This window comes from Melopsittacus undulatus, chromosome 3, assembly GCF_012275295.1.
Source record: "Melopsittacus undulatus isolate bMelUnd1 chromosome 3, bMelUnd1.mat.Z, whole genome shotgun sequence".
Classification (NCBI taxonomy): domain Eukaryota; kingdom Metazoa; phylum Chordata; class Aves; order Psittaciformes; family Psittaculidae; genus Melopsittacus; species Melopsittacus undulatus.
The window spans coordinates 55,838,719-55,857,907 of record NC_047529.1 but is presented as its reverse complement, the minus strand read 5'-3'; the positions used below and the strand labels follow the sequence as shown (position 1 = coordinate 55,857,907).

General features: G+C 35.9%; 1 protein-coding gene across 2 annotated transcripts in view; it reads left to right on the top strand.

Annotated features, from left to right (window-relative positions):
- Positions 1-19,189, top strand: part of ASCC3 (activating signal cointegrator 1 complex subunit 3) — a 265,394-nt gene that overhangs the window by 121,579 nt on the left and 124,626 nt on the right. For both annotated transcript variants that reach the window (XM_005145089.3, XM_034060883.1), the window contains exon 14: positions 12,359-12,493. In XM_005145089.3, coding sequence (XP_005145146.2) covers positions 12,359-12,493 — 135 coding nt within the window. The remainder of the gene's footprint in view (positions 1-12,358; positions 12,494-19,189) is intronic.

Below are 19,189 nucleotides of genomic sequence, written 5' to 3'. Positions count from 1 at the left end.
CTTTTTGTTTCGGTGATTTAATGTTCATTTTAGTATTTGAAGAATAATCTAAATAGTAGCACTTGCTACCTGAAACATTTGTATTACCTATACCAACATTCATATTCAGGTGTTCATGATGAATATATGTAGACCAGAAGCACCAATTTAATCTTTCCATTAATTATGAGTTCATGAGGTGTTCAGATTATCTCTGTAGTCTTGCACAGCTTCAGAATCATGTTGGTATAGGTAATACAAATGTTTCAGGTAGCAAGTGCTACTATTTAGATTATTCTTCAAATACTAAAATGAACATTAAATCACCGAAACAAAAAGTCAAGTTTAATTCCAAATTAGTAACTTTTCATAGCCTAAAATGATATTTGAATGAAATAATAGTGTTAACTTACAGAGGTACAGCTTACAAGTGTAGTAAGGGCAGCCTGACCAGTCTTGCAGCCTAATGAGATGACTTTTATTTAACTCCATGTTAAAAAAGCTGCTTTCAAACACAGGACAGCAGATTATTTAGTGGTCTAGAAGATTTAGGAAGTTAAGTCTGTGGATCCCTGCCAGCTTCATATTGTTCTCCATTAAGAATTTAATGGCAAGGATGAATGATGCTCCAGAAGATATGTTGAGGATTGTCGGTGGTCCAGAGCTTTTGAAAATTCTTGCTCTGAAGCCCTAAAAGAAATGGATCTTTGTGCTTAGTTTATTTAACAAAATGGATAGTATCAATTAATAAACTTCCTGATTAGTGTCACTAATATACATAACTTCTGTATATTACCCAAAATGTAGTATAATTAACTACTGTCCACCAAGACCTTATGCCTACTACACACTTTTTAACATGTTACTAGAGAATCCAGTCGTAATGTCATTAGTGGGTTTTAATTTGAAATATACAGTAATATAGGATGCTACAGATAATAAGTTAGTTTGAAGAATTCTTAAGGATGAGAAATAAATATTCTTATCAAGACACTAAAAAATTCCTTTTGACTTTATACTTCTATTCACAGTCCAGAGTATGATATTTCTTACATATGTAGTGCTGTGGTGTTGATAGTTTTCTTTGTGATTACTGCAGAGATGACTGCACAGAGAATCTGTTAACATTTATATACTCTCATGTATTTAATCAAGATATATTTATAATATTCTTATATGGGAGAGGATATCTTGAGAAGAGCTAGGTATAAAAGATATGTGTTTATGAGGGACATTAAAATTCTAGCACAGTTTACCATTGTTTGCCAAGTATAGCATAATTTAAATTCTTCATAATTTATTTAACTTCCACATTAAAAACATTGCTTATACTTGAAGGCATTTCTTCAATTTTCTGATGATTAAAACCTGTTCATTAGGAAAAAAAGAACCTGGATATCTGGATAATGGTCTATGTTTTTAAATTAGTACTGACAAGAAATAAGCTAGAAGACCTGACTTTTCTGTTCATTAGTTGTTCAGTGGTTTATTTATGTTACCTTACAAAACCAGAAAATATAGCAGTTGACATGGCAATTTTCTTAATCTTTTTATGTAAGTAAAAGGAATGGGAATAGATATTAAGATTTCTCCTGTATCCTCTATGTTCCTTTCCTTAAGTAAAGCTGAATAGAATCTGCTTCTCACTTCTGGCTTTTGTGTTATTTTTTCATAGTATGGAAGGTATACACACAAGTATGAATAGTTTTGGAAGCACAAGAAGAGATTCAGTAGACATGACAAATCATATTCTGGAGCAATATTTGTCAAAAGTAAAATTTATTATAATGTAAAAATATTTTATTGTACAAAGTCAAGATAGTGTCAGAACAGGAGATGTGGAAATGCTTGAAATAAATTACTGCATTATCTTACTTTTCAAAAAAAAAAATGCAGCTAAAAGCTGCTTAGAATTTTTAATAATAATTGTCGTTCAAGTCCATTGGCATCTGCAAAAATGCAGTTTTTAACTGCCTAATGACATATATTTACATATTAATAGACTAGCTTTTCTTGCTTAATTTTCTATACAAGAGTAGATACTGCTTTTACTGTTTCTAGCCTGTCAGTCAAAATTCAGAATAATTCCTGCTACCTATAGGATACAGGAAAATGTTGTTTGGCTGTCTGTCTTATTGAATAATTTCCCCTCTACTTTCACTTTAACTCTATTCATTTTTCTTCTGCATTTTGTAGTGTAGTTGCTAATGCTACAAATTGAAGATAGGATAGATCCCATTATACTGTTCTGAAACAGGTTTCCTTTAGTATCCAGAATCCATATTTAAGCATTGATTCCATAATTGAGCATTTATTTTATAGGCCATCTGATATAATTCAGAATATAATAAGCTAAGATTGTAAGCAGACATTCTTGCCATTTTAAAATTAATTAATAATTTAGAACTTCCTAATATAAATTAAACCAGATGTACCAGTCAGCATACATTGGTGGAAGATGTGTATAACTGTTATATATGTACAGAGCAAGAGTCATGAAGTTTCATATGGGTGAGTACTTTTTACTCAGAAGCATCCTTCCATTAGTCCTGCTGCATGCACACTGACTGTTCTTCATTGTAAAAGTTTGATATCATCAGTCTTCTATCTTAATGCCAGAGACTTAATGTCAAATTTATGCATCCAGAACTGTTTTATCCATAGGTTCGAATGGAAATTACACCAAACCGCTATATCTTTAATTTTTATATAGTGACAGGAAACACAGTGTCATGTTTTTCATGAGCATAACTGAGTGCCTCTCTGAAATGCCTGTGCACTACTACATGCAGCATATGGAACAAAAAGGAGAAACTGGGGATCCGTATCCAGTTGCTAAGCTAAGATCATATTGAGATCAAAGGTGTGATGTGATACTCACATGTCTGAGTACTGCAGTGGTGGTAACAGTCTCTTGAACAAGATCACATCAGGGTAGTGAGAAACTTGGTTGTATGTGAAAGCATAGCAGGAGTACCTGGAGTTCTGCCTAGGGATGGATGGTGAGCCAGCTGAGAGTTTAGGAAGAGGATTATTCAGCAGGCAGACATGAGCAACACTATTGTGGGAGTTTCCTCTAGACCCGCTGATAAGGAATACAGTAGATGAAGCCTTCTTCAGACAAGGAGACTCATGTTCACTGTCCATTGTCTTCCAGGGGGACTTTACCACCCCAGTATCTGCTGGAGGGGAATAGAGCAGGGCAAAAGCAATACAGTAATTGTCTGGAGTGCATTGATGACTACTATCTAGCACAGATAATTGAGGAGCTGATGGGCGTTGATGCTGTGCCAGACTTACAGAAATGGAAGGACAGGTTGGGGATGTGAATGCTGGAAGAAGCCTTGGCTGCAGTGACCATGAAATGGTGGAGTTCAGGAACTTTTGCTGGAAAAAATAAAACAAGGAGAGAAGAAAGACAAGGAAAAATGATGATAATAAAACCAGGAGCAATTAAGTTTATAGTAAGAATGGAGTTACAACAATACAGACTGTAACAAGTCAGAGCAGATAGAGCAGGAATTGCATCAAGAAAGAAATCTTAAGAGAAATGAAAATAAAGAATAAGAAAGATGGTAGTATTTCAAAATGTGCGTGATAGTAGAGCCTTTTTTGTGGATAGATTTAGAATGCAAAAGGCTAAATTAAGGAAGGGCAGATAGTAAAAAAGTTAAGAAAGTAGTTCCAATGTAATGTCTTTAGCATAGCTTTTTACATAGAATTCCAGGAGTAAAAATAAAAATTAGATGGGACTGTATGATATACTGTTCATTGGAGTGGGCACATCTTAAATAAAAAGTACATTTGCACATTAAAAGAAATACAAAAAATACAATTATAGGACAGATGTCTTTAAAAAGTAGTATTATTACAGCTAAATAAATGAGCAAGTGCACATTATGATGGTAAAACTATCTGTAAACTAAATAGGAGTTATTACCTTTAAAAGATGGTATCTTTAAATAGGAGTATAATTAGATAGCTATGTTAAATAGATTATTTTTAAATTAGACTTTGTACAGGTTCTTTCAAAAATCTTTTTTTTTTGTTTAAACAGAACAGAAGTTCTTATGCAGAAGTAATTTATGTAAGTGAATAATTAAATCAAAACAGCACAGAATAATTAATGGCAATCTATCAAGAGTTCAAAATAGATCACATTACAGTAGTGATTAGTGAGTGGTAGTTGATGCAGCATTATAGATTTCTTAGTCATTGTTAGTTAATATTTTCTGTTAAAATACTGTATTTTAAATATATTAAAATACTGTAGCTTTGTTCTTCATCATATTTTGCTAAATACTTCTTTTGAATGCAAAGATGTTTTCATGGTGACTCTTGCTGATTTTTTTTTCTTTTGGCATTTTGATCTCTCAGACTTGAATGAAAACTGTATTCTAATGCACATTATTTAATTTTATATGATGAGTAAATGCAGTCTGCTTTTAAATTGTGAAAACTCTACTATAGAAAAGGAAGGATAATGGAATGCCTCATTAGAACTAGTTTGTAGGCACTTAGTCGCCTTTCAATTTTTTACAATGTAAAATATCCTAATAACACATACAGATTATAACAATATTTCTTTTCAATACAAGATGTGTGAAAATTAATTAAACTATTAGAAATAAATTCAAATTCTCTTGTTGCTGTGGTGACACAGCCTGCTCAGCTTTTTCCATTCCCATTGTGTTGTTTAATACAGAACTTTAATGCAGAACTTTGTTTAATAACAGAGAAAAAAACTTTAATACGCAAAATACAAAAATCTGCTAAAATAAAAGCAAGGCTTCTGCATTAAACTTTTTAAGCTTTAATATAGGTCATCTTATAAAAACTCTTATTTTGTATACTTTGTTGCTGTTCTTTTAGTTACTAGTTCTGGATAGTGATTTTAAATTATTATTGGTGAGATGAAGAGGAAACCGTATTTATACACTGTCATGCTATCAGAACTGATGACATTCTGGTTTTGCAGTGAATATTTTTGATCAAGAGCTATTAGTGAGCTGCATGTGTTGTTCTCATTTATATTTTCCTTGGAATATACTTTTCATTCTGTAAATGCTAGGCACTGGAATTTCGAACTGTACCTTGCAGTTGGGGATAAATCACTACAGAAGAGAGAAACAGTTTTATTATTCCTTAGAATGAGGCTAGACAGCAGTGATTTGTCCTTAGTCTATGAGATGGTTCTATTTAATGAGGTGCAAAGGTTGTTTTTAACATAAATAGTTGCAGTCAGCATTCCTTGGGGAGAAATGTTGAAACCTCATTAGGAATTGAGTTTTTATAAAATACTTGGAGGAGGTTTCCTACTGACCATAAAGGAGAAAATGGTGGTTAGATTGATCTGTTGATCCATATCCCTGTTTATTTCAGTAGCAGTAATACCTGGGTCAAGAACTGGATACCACATAAAAGAACAAGTCATAAGGATTTAGCTGGGTTAAACCAAACAATGTCTTGCAGCTAAAATAAAGTATATATACTTGTCTCTTAACTACACAACTAATACTGACATTGCATTAAACAAATTAATTGTTTCATCTTAATTTCTTTTTAAAATGTGATACAAAATGGGTGGCGAAACCTAGGCCTTCTGTCCTCCAGGGCACGTGTTAAGTAACACAGAACTCAAGCATTAGAGTGACCAGCACTCTAATGAGCTGGAAAGACAGTCAGTGTGTTTTGGTAAAAAGATGAATGCACCATCTTGGAGTTACTCTAGAGAATGTTAGTTGGAATGATGCCTTTTCCAGTAGCAAAAGTTAGTGCAAACGTCTTTGCTGTACAAGGCAGAAAAAAGGTATTTTGAGTACAGGATTATACATTTTCATGAGTTTTTTTAGACATTTTTGTTACATGTATATGTAGTGTGTTTTCTGTTGCTCCTCTGAGTGAAAACATAAGCCATACTATGGTCTAGTTATGTGTCTCTGATAACAGAAAAGCAGTAGTTCTCACAGGCATTTTGAATAATTGCACACTTTTCAGTGCTTTGGTGACAGTGTTTCAGAAATATTACAACCTAGAATATGCAACACTCCTATTGTTGCAAGAACCTCCTATTGTGACTTTTAACCAAAGTCTGTAGGTCTTTAGTTAAAACGTTTGATTTGTTTCATACTTTAAGAAAATTCTGTGGAGATAACCTAGCTAGAAACATTTGCTTTCTCCTTTCTTGTATATTTTCTATTATTTAAAAGCTTTGGTTTCAGGAGAGCAGCAGCAGACACTTTCAGCACTAGGTCTATATAGCCCAGAGCTAGCTTTGAACTGTGGAGTAGAGATCTAATTACACAGCTTGTAGCTGTGGAACTGCGCCTCTCTGTATTCTAAATTACTTTTCCTAACCTATTTGCATAATTTAAAGCACAGAGATTTTGCTGCTGAAATGTAATATTCTCTGACACAGTTAGGACAGGCGAAATTAACCCTCTTAAGACTTATATTGCTTTCTCACAACGTATTTGGTAAATGCTTACCAACTTGTTGGGGGAAAACATTCAACAAGGCTTGAATGTTTTCCTTTGTCAATTTTTAGCTAGGGCTGGTTCTTTACAAACGTATTTGGTGATGTACAGAGATTACAAGTCATCATTAACCTTAAGATTGGGCACCTCTAATCAGCTAATAAAGCTACCTGTTTTTTGTAATCACACTTGGTGTCTGTCTACCTCTCACCGAGGAGTTCTTTTTATTGTCAGCAATTTGGTCAGATGATGATATTTGATCATGAAATACTTAAAAGTATTCATGAATTCAATGAATTCAAGTGTGCATTATTAGCTTAAAAATGGTGGGAGATAAATTTTATAAAGAAAACATGCTACATATCTGAAAATTAGGTATCTTTCTATAGGAATTGTACAGGGTAGGGGAAAGTCATACAGTGCTTGTTTCTTAGTTACTGTTTACGTAAGAAGGCCTTACATCTTTCTGAATAAATAATTGCTGTAAAGTCAGACATTGTCATACAATGATTCTATAAGAAGCAGCAGCAGCCATATTAAAAGTGTTAAGAGAATATCAAATGTGTTCTTTAAACAGTGAATATTCGGGGGGGGGGGTGTGTTCTGCATTAAACCTTTATTTCTTTTAGTTTGTTTAATGTGAGAGATTTAATATGTTGAAGTAGTTCTGTGTCACATATTCATTCCAGAAAATTAAAATCGTGTGATGGATACAATAGAGAATAATAGTAAAAGAAGGAATGATCAGTTACACAGGACAAAGAAACACTTCATTGAAGATCCATATTTTGTCTCTGTCTCTGAGAGTTTGTCTGATGTTACAGAAGCTGAAGGTGCTGAAATAAAATTCTTCAGAAGTACATACTAATTAGAGCTTCTGAATTTTGAGAATTATGACATAAAAAGCATTGATTTGATGATTAAGTGTAATAGATGCTCATGGCTTCAATGGAGTTAATAGCTGCTCTGCTTTGAGTTTATCAAGTCATATATAGTAAGCAATATGATCTCATGTGAAGTTTCACACTTAGTGAATACACTTAACCTTAGTTTCACTTGCAACATGGGAATATGAGGAACCAATCTATACTTGTTGTTACGTAATTGACTTCTTGTAACAATTAACCTCACATCAAAAACCATTATGGAATTTTTAATTCTTGAGAGCAGGGTTAGTTCAGAGTCTGTTAGAATAAAACAAGGTAAAGAACTAGATCTTGCTTTGTTAATTGAGTGTTGCCTGTTTTGCATACAAAATGTGGCAGGTGATGTTTCGAAGCAAGAAGGAAGATGGAATACAAACTGTGTTTGTTAAAGACCAGCTTTGTAATTTAGCACCATCCTATTTTCTACATATTTGCATGGTAACCCAGCCAGCTCTTTCAGGTCATGCTTGGCAATTCCAGGTTCCAGGGTTAGATTTTTTTTTTTTTATCCTGCCCAGCTACTACTCCAAGTGATGCACTTGAAACATTTCCCTGACAGAAATAGAGGCTATTTGTTTTTCTATTCTTGTGGAAAACCCAGCATGGAATTGCACATAGTTTCAGCTGCATGTAGGCAGGAGCTTTAGAAATCATTGCAGATGTTTCATCAACTCATTAGCAAGGTTCTGCTAACTGATATCAAAAAACATATGCTTTTTAAATATTTAACCTCCCAGTTCATTGGGTAAATGGAGTAAAAGAAAATGTTGATGCTCTTTATGGCTGCAGTTCATTTTTATGTATGATACTGGATACCAGAAGGAAGTTTTCAGTTAAATTTATTGACATTTATTGAGTATAATGGTTAAAGATGAACGGACCTTGAAGCCCAAAGTGCAGTGTGGCCCAAATCCATCTGTTTTCCAGTTCTTGAAGTGTCTAAACTGAGTGTCTCAGTATCAAAGTTCCTAAAGCTCCAGGACTGTTTCTGAACATGTATTATGGCAGGCAGTGATAAGAAAGGAAGGTTTTAGTAGGTTTTAGGTAAAGGACTCCAGCTGTTCTTTCCAGTGCTGCTGACATTCTCAGCAGCATAAAGAAAAAAAAATATGGTTTGTGTTTTCACAGCTTTTGAATCAGTGATCCTGCTGTTACAGTAATAATATTCTTGTGGACTTTTTTAACTGTGAGCATTGCACAGTAGTTTTGGTTTTAATACAGTCCAGTACCCTGGACTCTATAATGTAATGCAGTCTTCCAGGAGTTCAATTTTTCTGGGAAATATAAATTTATTTTATTTTATAGTCTTATTTTTGAAGGCATTTTCGTCTTTTCTAGTACCCCTCATAGATCTGCTTCCAGTATCTGCATTTCTTGATCTCATAGGTATCTTATCTATCATCTCAAGTAGATGCCTGCAGGTGTGCCCAGTTCTGTAACACTATTACGTTGGTAATCTTCCATAGACCTACATAATATTTTTCCATTTTTTAGATTAATCCTCAAGTCTGACATATTTTCAGATAAAATGAAGGTGTCAGACTTTGGAAAAGGGTTCACATCCTTTTCTACTGAGACAAACTGATTATTGAATGGTGTGTTTTAAAATACATTAATTGACAGGAAAGTGTTGCAAAAATAAAGCTATATAGTCATTTTAGAAATGTTCAGTGGCCAAGGTTCAGCTACACATATATTTCTGTTTGTATCATTCTCTAGGATAGTGTCAGCTATTAGATTTTACTTACCTACAGACATTCATGTTGAGTTTCTAATATTTCTGAATGAGTAGTAAAAATTAGACATGAATATTATTGCTTCATTCACCAGTGTACTATTTTTATAGAGAAGAAGAAACTGAATAATAGCAAATTTTCTTCTCTGTCTTCAAAATAATACTTTCTTATCTTTTTGGTGTTACTTTTTATTGTTTTAGCAGGACCAGGACATCATAGTGACAGTTGACTTCAAAATGTCAGTTCTTTAAGGTTCTGCCTGATTATAACAGGAACTAAGAGGGATTTTCTTCACACAGCTTCAGGAATGGGCTCTACACAAGCACTGCAATTACTGCTCATTTACATCATAATCAAAAGGAAGATTCTTCAGTTAAGGGCCTGGCTTTTACTGTCATCTTTTCTGTGGCTAGTTGTCTGTGCTCTACTTAGTGTAACTGTAGTGACTTACGGTTTTACCACCTGTTTGTTTGGGTTTTTTTTTACTGAGCTTATTTAGTTTGAAGTTACTTCCTAATACGACTCTTTATGTTGTTTAAAGAAGTCATAAAGAATTATACCCTGGTTAATTGAGAGGTTTATTGGATATAAATGCACACTTCTCTGCAGATTTACTTGCTATTTGATATGACTGTTTTTATTAGTTTCTTGCAAATTTTAAAAGCATTCCTGCTTGCCCCTACTCTTTTAGCTTTCTCCTTCTAGCCATTTAACTCTCACCCACTCCAAAAAGTTAAATCAGATCACACTTCATTTGGTCTTTGACTAGGAATTTCTAAAAGGTCAGGAGAACCAGTAAGATATTTATAAATATTTTGTCAAAGCATGCAGAAATATATTGGTCTAACAGGTTTGAACTTATTTAATATTAATGCTGTGAAAATACCATTCTCAAAGTTGCTATTTTAGATTTAATATATAAGTAGTGATTTCAAAATTAATGCAAAACTAAAATAAGAATAGAATTTAAAATATTAAAATACAATGTAAAACCAGTCAACAAATCTATTTTGTGGTTAAGTCGTGAAACTGCTTAGTGCATATGTCACTTCTATTTTCTTTTTTATCCCTCGCCCTCACCCCCCCCCCTTTTTTTCTTTTAGTAAGGAAATCAACACATCAAATGTTTTTACACTTCAGAATTTAGCTATTTTCACAACGTTACTTTTTAATCTATGCAGGAAAGAATCAAATGTTAATATGACTTCCTTTAACAAGGAAACAAATTAATAAACTATAAAATCGAGTTGACTGTAAAAGTGGATATTTGTTTTCATTGAAACTTGTTGATACCAAGTTAATAATAAGCAAGAATTCACTGAAGAAGACCTAGTGGATCTCTTAATAATAGGAAATTGTTCCTTTGAGTAGTTATGTTAGTTTTATTCAAGCTTTCTATAGAAAAAAATTTTAAAAAAAGATAAATAAACAGGTAATCCTTAAACAATTAATGAAGACAGAAGGGATATACACTGTACTTTTGTTATGTAGTGGTTCTCTTACTTTTTGAAGAAATCTAAAAAAGATTTTGCCAATATGCAACATGTATCTGAGAATATTTCTACTCAGATGAAAGATAATAGTTGTAGGAGTCACAGTGTTACTAAACTGGTGATGGAGTGATGTATCAGATATGCTAAAACTGCTAACAAGTGATTGTTCCCAGTAAGCAAATAGTTATGCGTACATTGTTTCTCTTTTTATTTCTTCCCTGTATTGTTACCTGAATTAATTTTCTTGGGTTTGATTATAAATTTCTAATACATATAATTAAACAACTGTTATGTCTACTTTTATATAAAATTATATATACATTATAGGTTTTTAAATTACAAATTTCCAAATTAAGAACAGAGGCTATAACTTATACCCTAAATACCCCTACTTTCTTAGTAGTGTTTCAATTACCCTAAGTCAGTTATACAGGGCAAGTTGATACAAGCATGATGGTGCAAAAAGGCCAAAATTAAACCCACAGTTCTCTGGATTTTGACATACCAATCTTGAAATTCAGCTGGAACTACAGCTCTGTTAAAACAGAACTGTAACTCTATGGTTACATTTTCAACTGAAATGAGATAGAGAGACTTGCAAAATAGCGTTTGCCATTTACTCAAGAGCCAGGCACTCAAACTTTTCCATTTATGAGTTTTAAGAAGAGAGAAGTTGTCATACTTCATCAAAATGAAGAACTGTGTGATCAAGTATGTGAAGTCAGTTTAAGCAAACCCTGGTTAATTCATAGTGTTTAGAAAGACAATATAGAGTGTTTTCCATAGTATACCTGTCCCAGCAATAGGAGGTTAACAGACATTTAAAATTTATATAACACTGGAATTAAGTGGTATTTAATAATTTTTTCCCTTTCTACACCAATCAGTGGCTTACTGCCGTCATTCATCTTAAATGTGCCTTGCAGTGAATCTTAATTTAATATTAGTTTAAATTGCTTCCTATTCATATCTAAAAGAAAAAGTATTAATATCTCATTGCTGTCTCTTGGTTCAGATATCATATGTGGTAACAGGGATAATCAAGCAAGAGGGGGGTTCATTGGATAATACCCAACTGTATTTCCAAAGCCGACTGCAGATATGGGTACAAATATTTTTTGATGACCACTCAACTCTTAGTTGATATTATCAAGGATATTCTATAGTATTTCTAAGTTATCTTACTGAGAGGTAACATGTGGTTTTAAACCTATAATCTTACCTGTTAGTTTAAAATGTACATGTTTTGCATTTATGGGTGCTTGATTTTATCCTTCTCTCCAATTGTCCAGTGGTTTGGGAGTGCAACACCTTCTTGATGTTCTTTATAGTAATTTTTTATTCAGCTGCCTTAGAGTCCAGTCATACCATCAGGGGACTTATCACCTCACTATTTGCTTTTCCAGATCACTTAGGATGTATCAGATAACACAACTCTTTACATAAATGGTAGTCTCCCTGCTTTGTGAACATGAACTATATCGCCAATAATTGTTCCCTATCTTTTAAAGACTAAAGAATTTTAAAAAAAGAGAACCTTCTCAAAACTTCTTTGAAAATATTAAATGTAATATAGGCAGGCTCACCCTTTAATTCTTCTTAAGCAACATTAGTTTTCATCAGTATGTCGTGTATCAACTATTATTCTTCATTTTTATAGCAAATATCTTGTAAGTGCTTAAAAATGTTTTCATTATTTGAATATGATTCTCTAATGTCTCATCAGCCCTGTTTATTTCTATCTTAAGGTGATGGTGTTTGTTCACGCTAGAAATGCCACAGTGCGAACTGCTATGGGTCTTCGAGAAAAAGCAAAAAACAATGGTCATATTTGTCACTTTTTATCACCCCAAGGATCGGATTATGGTCAAGCTGAAAAACAGGTAAGCTATAATTTATGTTGGTTTCTTTCTGTCCTAGAATTGATGTTTTTACAAGGCAGTCCAAGATGGAACAGATGAAGCATTTTTTAGCTTCTGGGAAGGTATATTTTACTCTGAAGGTATGTGTGGAATGGCTGAACTGAATAGAGGAAAAGAAGGAGTAATGGTGACAGAAAAGTGCTGTTAGTTTTTTGAACAAAAGCTGATAATGGGTTGTGGTTTATGCAACTTGTACTATTTGACAGTATTTTTCATGTAATGTGCAGCTCAGAAAGTCCCTTAAAGACCAATTGCTACAATTTGAGAGAGTACCCGTCTCCTGCTTTTTGCACTCTTTCCCTAAGCATCTACTATTGTCCACTCTTTAAGACAGAATACAGTCTTAAAGTATTAATCTGACCTAGTCTGTAAATTTACCACCTTTCCAAAAATATCTGACTTTCCTTATCAATCAACTAATCATGAGCAATCAGAAAGTAATCTATTTGAGAGTTAAAAGTGGGAAAGCTATTTGAATCTCACACAGTTTTAGCCCCTTAATCTGATCTTGTTTAAAAAATATACATATGGATCATAAATTACTGGTATATTGAGTGGTGGCCAAGTACTTGCTAGCTGAAACTATATTTTTATGCCTTCTAACACTTCTGTCTTTGTATGAATTGTGTTAGTCGTCCTTCCTCTTTTTTTGTTTTGTTTTTTTCCGATGTATAATATACAGAAGTAACTTGGTCTGCAAAAAATTTTTTTCACCTATTCAAGCAACATGCCAGTATTTCTGCTGAGAGAATATTTGAAAACAATTCTTAATTCAGTGTTATATGTGACATTTACATTTAGTGATATTAATTGAGGTCTTAAGATTAGAGTTAACAGTGTCTTGTTAATATTCCTTGAAAAATAATGTTCTTCCTCGCTCCCCAACTAATTAGCAGAACACAGATGAGATACTTATTCAGTGTATAAAGTTTAATGTATGTATAAGATAACTTTTCTCACTGACAAATGTATTGATAACCTCTTAAATATTCTGGGCCACTCCAAATTAGGAATTTAGTGAGGGTTTTAGATTCTACGTCTGCCTTTAGATGTAATAAATACATTACCTTATTTTGTACCTCTGGAAAGAATGTGAAAGGATTCAGTCAGCCTTACTAATTATGTATGGAGCCAGATGTTACAGTTGGTAAGTTCAAATTTCTGAAATGTAAAAAAAATTCTATTTCAGAGAGGATTTTTTAAATCAGAATGAAGTGTCTTTGTTCTGTCGAGATGCTTATAAAAGCAATAAAAAAAGTTTTTAAAACTAGGCTAAGTTATAAATTGATGACCCTATATTTCATAAAGTACATATTAGAAAGCCACTCTTTTTCTAGAGGACGTTGTATCTGCTGTGTTATAAAAATAACATCAAACCTGAACTTGGAGATCCCATCTTTCTACTGTAACATGTCATTAAAGCTCAACTTTTTATTATATGTCTTACAACAAAATCTGAATCTCTTAGATAATTAAAAGAAGTGTATTTTAATGTTAATGCAGAAAAAAATGTTTTAAGCTATTGAAAGTGTCATTGCTTACTTCGACACTCAAAATTATTGCTAAAGAAGTTATAAAAAATAATGTGCTTATTTCAGCAGTGGGAGGCAGTCCTGAAGGGCAAAGGAGTCCAGGAAGGCTGGACATTATTCAGGAAGAAAACCTTAAAGGTGTAGGAGCAAGTTGTCCCCATGTGCTGAGAGACAAGCTGGCAGGGAAGACCAGCCTGGCTGAATAGAGAGCTGTTGCTGGAATTCCCCCAAAAAAATAAAAATTAAAAATAACAAAACCCCCAAAAGGAAACGTTTGACCTTTGGAAGAAGGGGTAGGCCACTCAGGAAGACTACAAGGATGTTGTGAGTTTATGCAGGAAAAAAATTTGCAGGGCCAAAGCCCAACTAGAACTCAACCTGACTACTGCTGTAAAAGACAATAAAAAAATGTTTCTATAAACACATGAACAAGATGAGAGCTAAGTAGAATCTCCATCCTTTACTGGATACAGGGGAAAACATAGTGACAAAGGATGAGGAGAAGGCTGACCTACTTAATGCTTTCTTTGCTTCTGTCTTTAATAGTAAGACCATTTTTTCTCCAGGTGCCCAGCCCTCTGAGCTGGAAGACAGGGATGGTGAGCAGAATAAAGCCCCCATAATCTGAGGGGAAATGATCAGTGTTCAGCTACAGCACCTAGGCACACGCATGTCTATGGGGCTGGATGGGATCCACCCAAGCACTGGACCAGGCTCTTCAGGGAAATGGTTGAGTCCCTATCCCTGGAGGTATTTAAAACACATGTAGATGTGGTGCTTAGGGACATGGTAGTAACTCTTTTCCATGAGGGAGTGAACTGTGGTTGCCAGAATTTGCTCTGTGAGGGTATCCTGATTTTGGTTAGCCTCTTTCCTGGCTGCTCTTCATCTTGAGAAGGAAATCCTAGATTCATATTTCTGTAAAAGGCATTTTAAAAAGCATACTAGTCTAGACTGTACCAAAGGGAAGAATCAACTATGTTTATAGTATTTTTGACTGCCTGTCCTGGGTTCAGCAGTAGCAGTCATGTTTTCTCCTTCTTGGTAGCTGGTGCAGCGCTTTGTTTTGACTTTCGGCCTGGGAATGGTGCTGATAGCACCTATGGTTTTAGTTACTGCTCAAATGTTTACTCTGGCCAAGGACTTTCTGAGCCTCATGCTCTTCCAGGGAGGAGTGGAGGCCATGAGGAAGCAGAGACAGGACACCTGACCCAAGCTAGCCAAAGGGGTATTCTATACCACAGCACGTCATACCTAGAATGTAACTGAGAGTTACCCAGAAGGCCTAGTGCTCTGGGGGGTGGGAGGAGGTATCAGTCGGTGCTCAGTTGGGCAGGGTGGGGTGAGTAATCAACCAGTCAGTGGCTGGTGAGGTGTCATATTGTCTTCACTTGTTATTTCCTTTATCATTATTATTATTACTGGTAGTAGCAGTAGTGATTGGTGTTATACCTTAGTTATTAAACTGTTCTTATCTCAACCCGTGGGAGCTACATTCTTTGGATTCTCCTCTCCAACTCTCTGGGGATTGGGGGAGCAAAGGGGGGAATGAGTGAACAAGCTGTGTGGCTGGGTTTTAAACCATGACACTGCCTCAGAAAATAATATGTAATATGAATGTGTTTTGATGTGATGTAATCATAGAATCATAGAATAGTTAGGGTTGGAAAGGACCTTAAGATCATCTAGTTCCAACTCCCCTGCCACAGGCAGGGGCACCTCACCCTATACCATGTCACCTCCACAGCTCTGTCCAACCTGGCCTTGAGCAGTGCGAGGAATGGAGCATTCACAACTTCCCTGGACAACCCATTCCAGTGCCTCACCACCCTCACAGTAAAGAATTTCTTCCTTATATACAATCTAAACTTCCCCTGTTTAAGTTTTAACCCATTACCCCTTGTCCTGTCACTACAGTCCCTAATGAAGAATCCCTCCCCAGCACCTTTATAAGCCCCCCTTCAGATACTGGAAGGCTCCTATGAGGTCTCCATGCAGCCTTCTCTTCTTCAGGCTGAACAACCCCAACTTTCTCAGCCTGTCTTCATACGGGAGGTGCTCCAGTCCTCTGATCATCCTCGTGGCCCTCCTCTGGACTTGTTCAAACAGTTCCATGTCCTTTTTATGTTGAGGACACCAGAACTGCACACAATACTCCAAGTGAGGTCTCACAAGAGCAGAGTAGAGGGGCAGGATCACCTCCTTCGACCTGCTGGTCATGTTCCTCTTGATGTAGCCCAGGATATGGTTGACTTTCTGGGCTGTAAGCGCACACTGCCGGCTCATGTTCATTTTCTCAATGACCAGCACCCCCAAGTCCTTCTCTGCAGGGCTGCTCTGGATCTCTTCTCTGCCCAACCTGCAGCTGTGCCTGGGATTGCTCCAACCCATGTGCAGGGCCTTGCAGTTATCACAGTTAAACTTCATGAGGTTGGCATCAGCCCACCTCACAAGCATATCAAGGTCCCTGTGGGTGGCATTCCTTCCCTCTAGCGTGTCAACAGAACCACACAGCTTGGTGTCATCAGCAAACTTACTGAGGGTGCTCTCAATCCCACTGTCCATGTCAGCGATAAAGATGTTGACCAAGATTGGTCCCAGCACCGATCCCTGAGCGACACCACTCGTTACTGATCTCCAGACAGGCATTGAGCCATTGACCACAACTCTTTGCATGCAGCCATCCAGCCAGTTCTTTATCCACTGAGTGGTCCACCTATCAAATTAATGTCTCTCCAATTTAGAGACAAGGATGTCATGAAGGACAGTGTTGAATGCTTTGCACAAGTCTGGGTAGATGACATCAGGTGCTTTGCCCCATCCATCATTTCCGTAGCCCCATCATAGAAGGTCACCCAATTGGTCAGGCAGGATTTCCCCTTAGTGAAGCCATGCTGGCTGTCACCAAGCACCTTGTTATTTTTCATGTGCCCTAGCATGCCTTCCAGGAGAATGTGCTCCAAGATTTTGCCAGGCACAGAGGTGAGACTGACTGGTCTGTAATTCCCCGGGTCATCCATTTTCCCCTTCTTGAAAATGGGGGTTATATTTCCCTTTTTCCAGTCATTGGGAACTTCACCTGACTGCCATGATTTTTCAAATATCATCTACAGTGGCTTTGCAACTTAATTTGCCACCTCCTTCAGGACCCGCGGATGGATTTCATCAGGTTCCATGGACTTGTGTACATTCAGGTTCTTAAGATGGTCTCAAACCAGATCCTCTCTTACAGTGGGCCCAAGTTCTTCATTCTCACTGTCCCTGTGTTCACCTTCCAAGACTCGGGTGGTACGGTCAGAGCCTTTGCCAGTGAAGACCGAGGCAAAGAAGCCATTCATAACCTCAGCCTTCTCCAAATCCTGTGTAGCCAGTTCTCCCGAAAGCTTCTGGAGGGGGCCTACATTGTCCCTAGTCTGTTTTTTGTTTGCGATGTACCTAGAGAATACTTCTTACTTGTGGATTTGGCAGGCCGATTACATCTCTGAGACAATGCATTTTATGTGCATATTGGAAAGGACAGACACAGAAAAGGAGGAGTTGGAGTTGTGCCCTTGGTTGGTTAGATCTTTGGCTGTGCAGAGCTCCACAGTGGAACTGGACATGTGCAGTTCCTGTTTGGTTCAAGGTCAGAGCAGGAAGAAACAGACAGTGAGGTTTTGGTTGAGGTCTGGTATGGACCACCTGTCCTTGGGGAGGTAGTTGATGTGACTTATTAGGAGCTACTGAAAGAAGTCTCCTGCAGGTAGGTCTTTGTTTTCATGGCAGATTTCAACCATCTTTTAGAATGGTAGTATTCTTCAGGCAGCCCTGAAGCTGCATTTGGAAACAGCTTTTGAATCAAAAGGCACATACTTGGCTTGCTGCTCAAACAGGGGAGAACTGGAGGCAACTGTTGTCGTGAGTGGCAAGTTTGGGTGCAGCGATTAAGCTCACTGTTGAGAGGAAGGCTGTGATAGTGAGCAGTGAGAGTTAGAACTGTGGTCTTTGGGAGGGCAGTCTTTGGCTTGTTCGGAGAACTGCATGGCAGGATCACCTGGGAACCTGCCATTAAGTAGACAAATGTCTCTGCTTTTACACTGAAGAAATTGATTAAATAGGGAGGAGTTGACCTTCGCTGAAAGCAGTGATGACATAGTATGATGCAGGAAGTGGAAAAGAAATTGGGAGAAAGGTAATGAAAATGAAAAGTTGTACTAATAGCTTTATTAATAATAATAGAGCAATTATTTATTATATATATTTAAAGTTATTATATATAATAGCTTTAAATACTATTAATAAAAATAAAATCAATTATAACATTATAAACTAAAAATTAAATGCTGTTAATAAAAAATGTGAACTAAATATTGCGAAATGTACTTTTTGTTCTTAGCAAATTCCCAAGGGAATTCGAACTCTTATGTGGGGAAACTGCTCTTTCAATTTGAAACTGTAATCATCATCTTTTTTCAGGAAAAGCTGTAGAAACAAGTTGAGTATGACTTGAATGGTACACACACTTGCAAGTGTTCTTAGATCTTACAGAGGAACTTCAAGCATGAAAGTATAATGTGAGAAATTATGTAATCTTTCACAATAGAATTTGAAAGCTTCTTAAAATTAGTAGTTAGGAAGAGTGTGAAAGATGAGGCCAAATGCAGCTAAAACAAAGCTGGCAATGACTGTCCTGGAATGCAAGACCAAGAAAGATGCCTGTTAATAACAGTACAAATTTATAACCAGGGACTGATAAGAGGGAAAAGCTGTGAAGATGACAGCAATGAATAAGAGAGAATTGTGTTCTCCAGTAGAGGTCACGTAATGTTCTTGTGGCTGCTTTGAATCTTACAGTGACTATCAAGAGACAGAATAACTCATTAAATTCTTCCAGTGATCAGTACATGTGATATGCACATTTTACATTAATGCAAATTCCCATTATTTTACTTATGCATCTGAATATGATGTAGATCTTGGGGGAAAATATTATTGTTGTTATTGCTGTTGTTATAAAAATGATATACTGCAGTGTACTTAAGGGGCTCTTCATTGACACAAATAAATTAGTAATGGAAATAATAAAAATAGAGTGCAGGACTAGTCATACTGAAGTCTGTGGCAAAACATCACCAATAACCTTTCC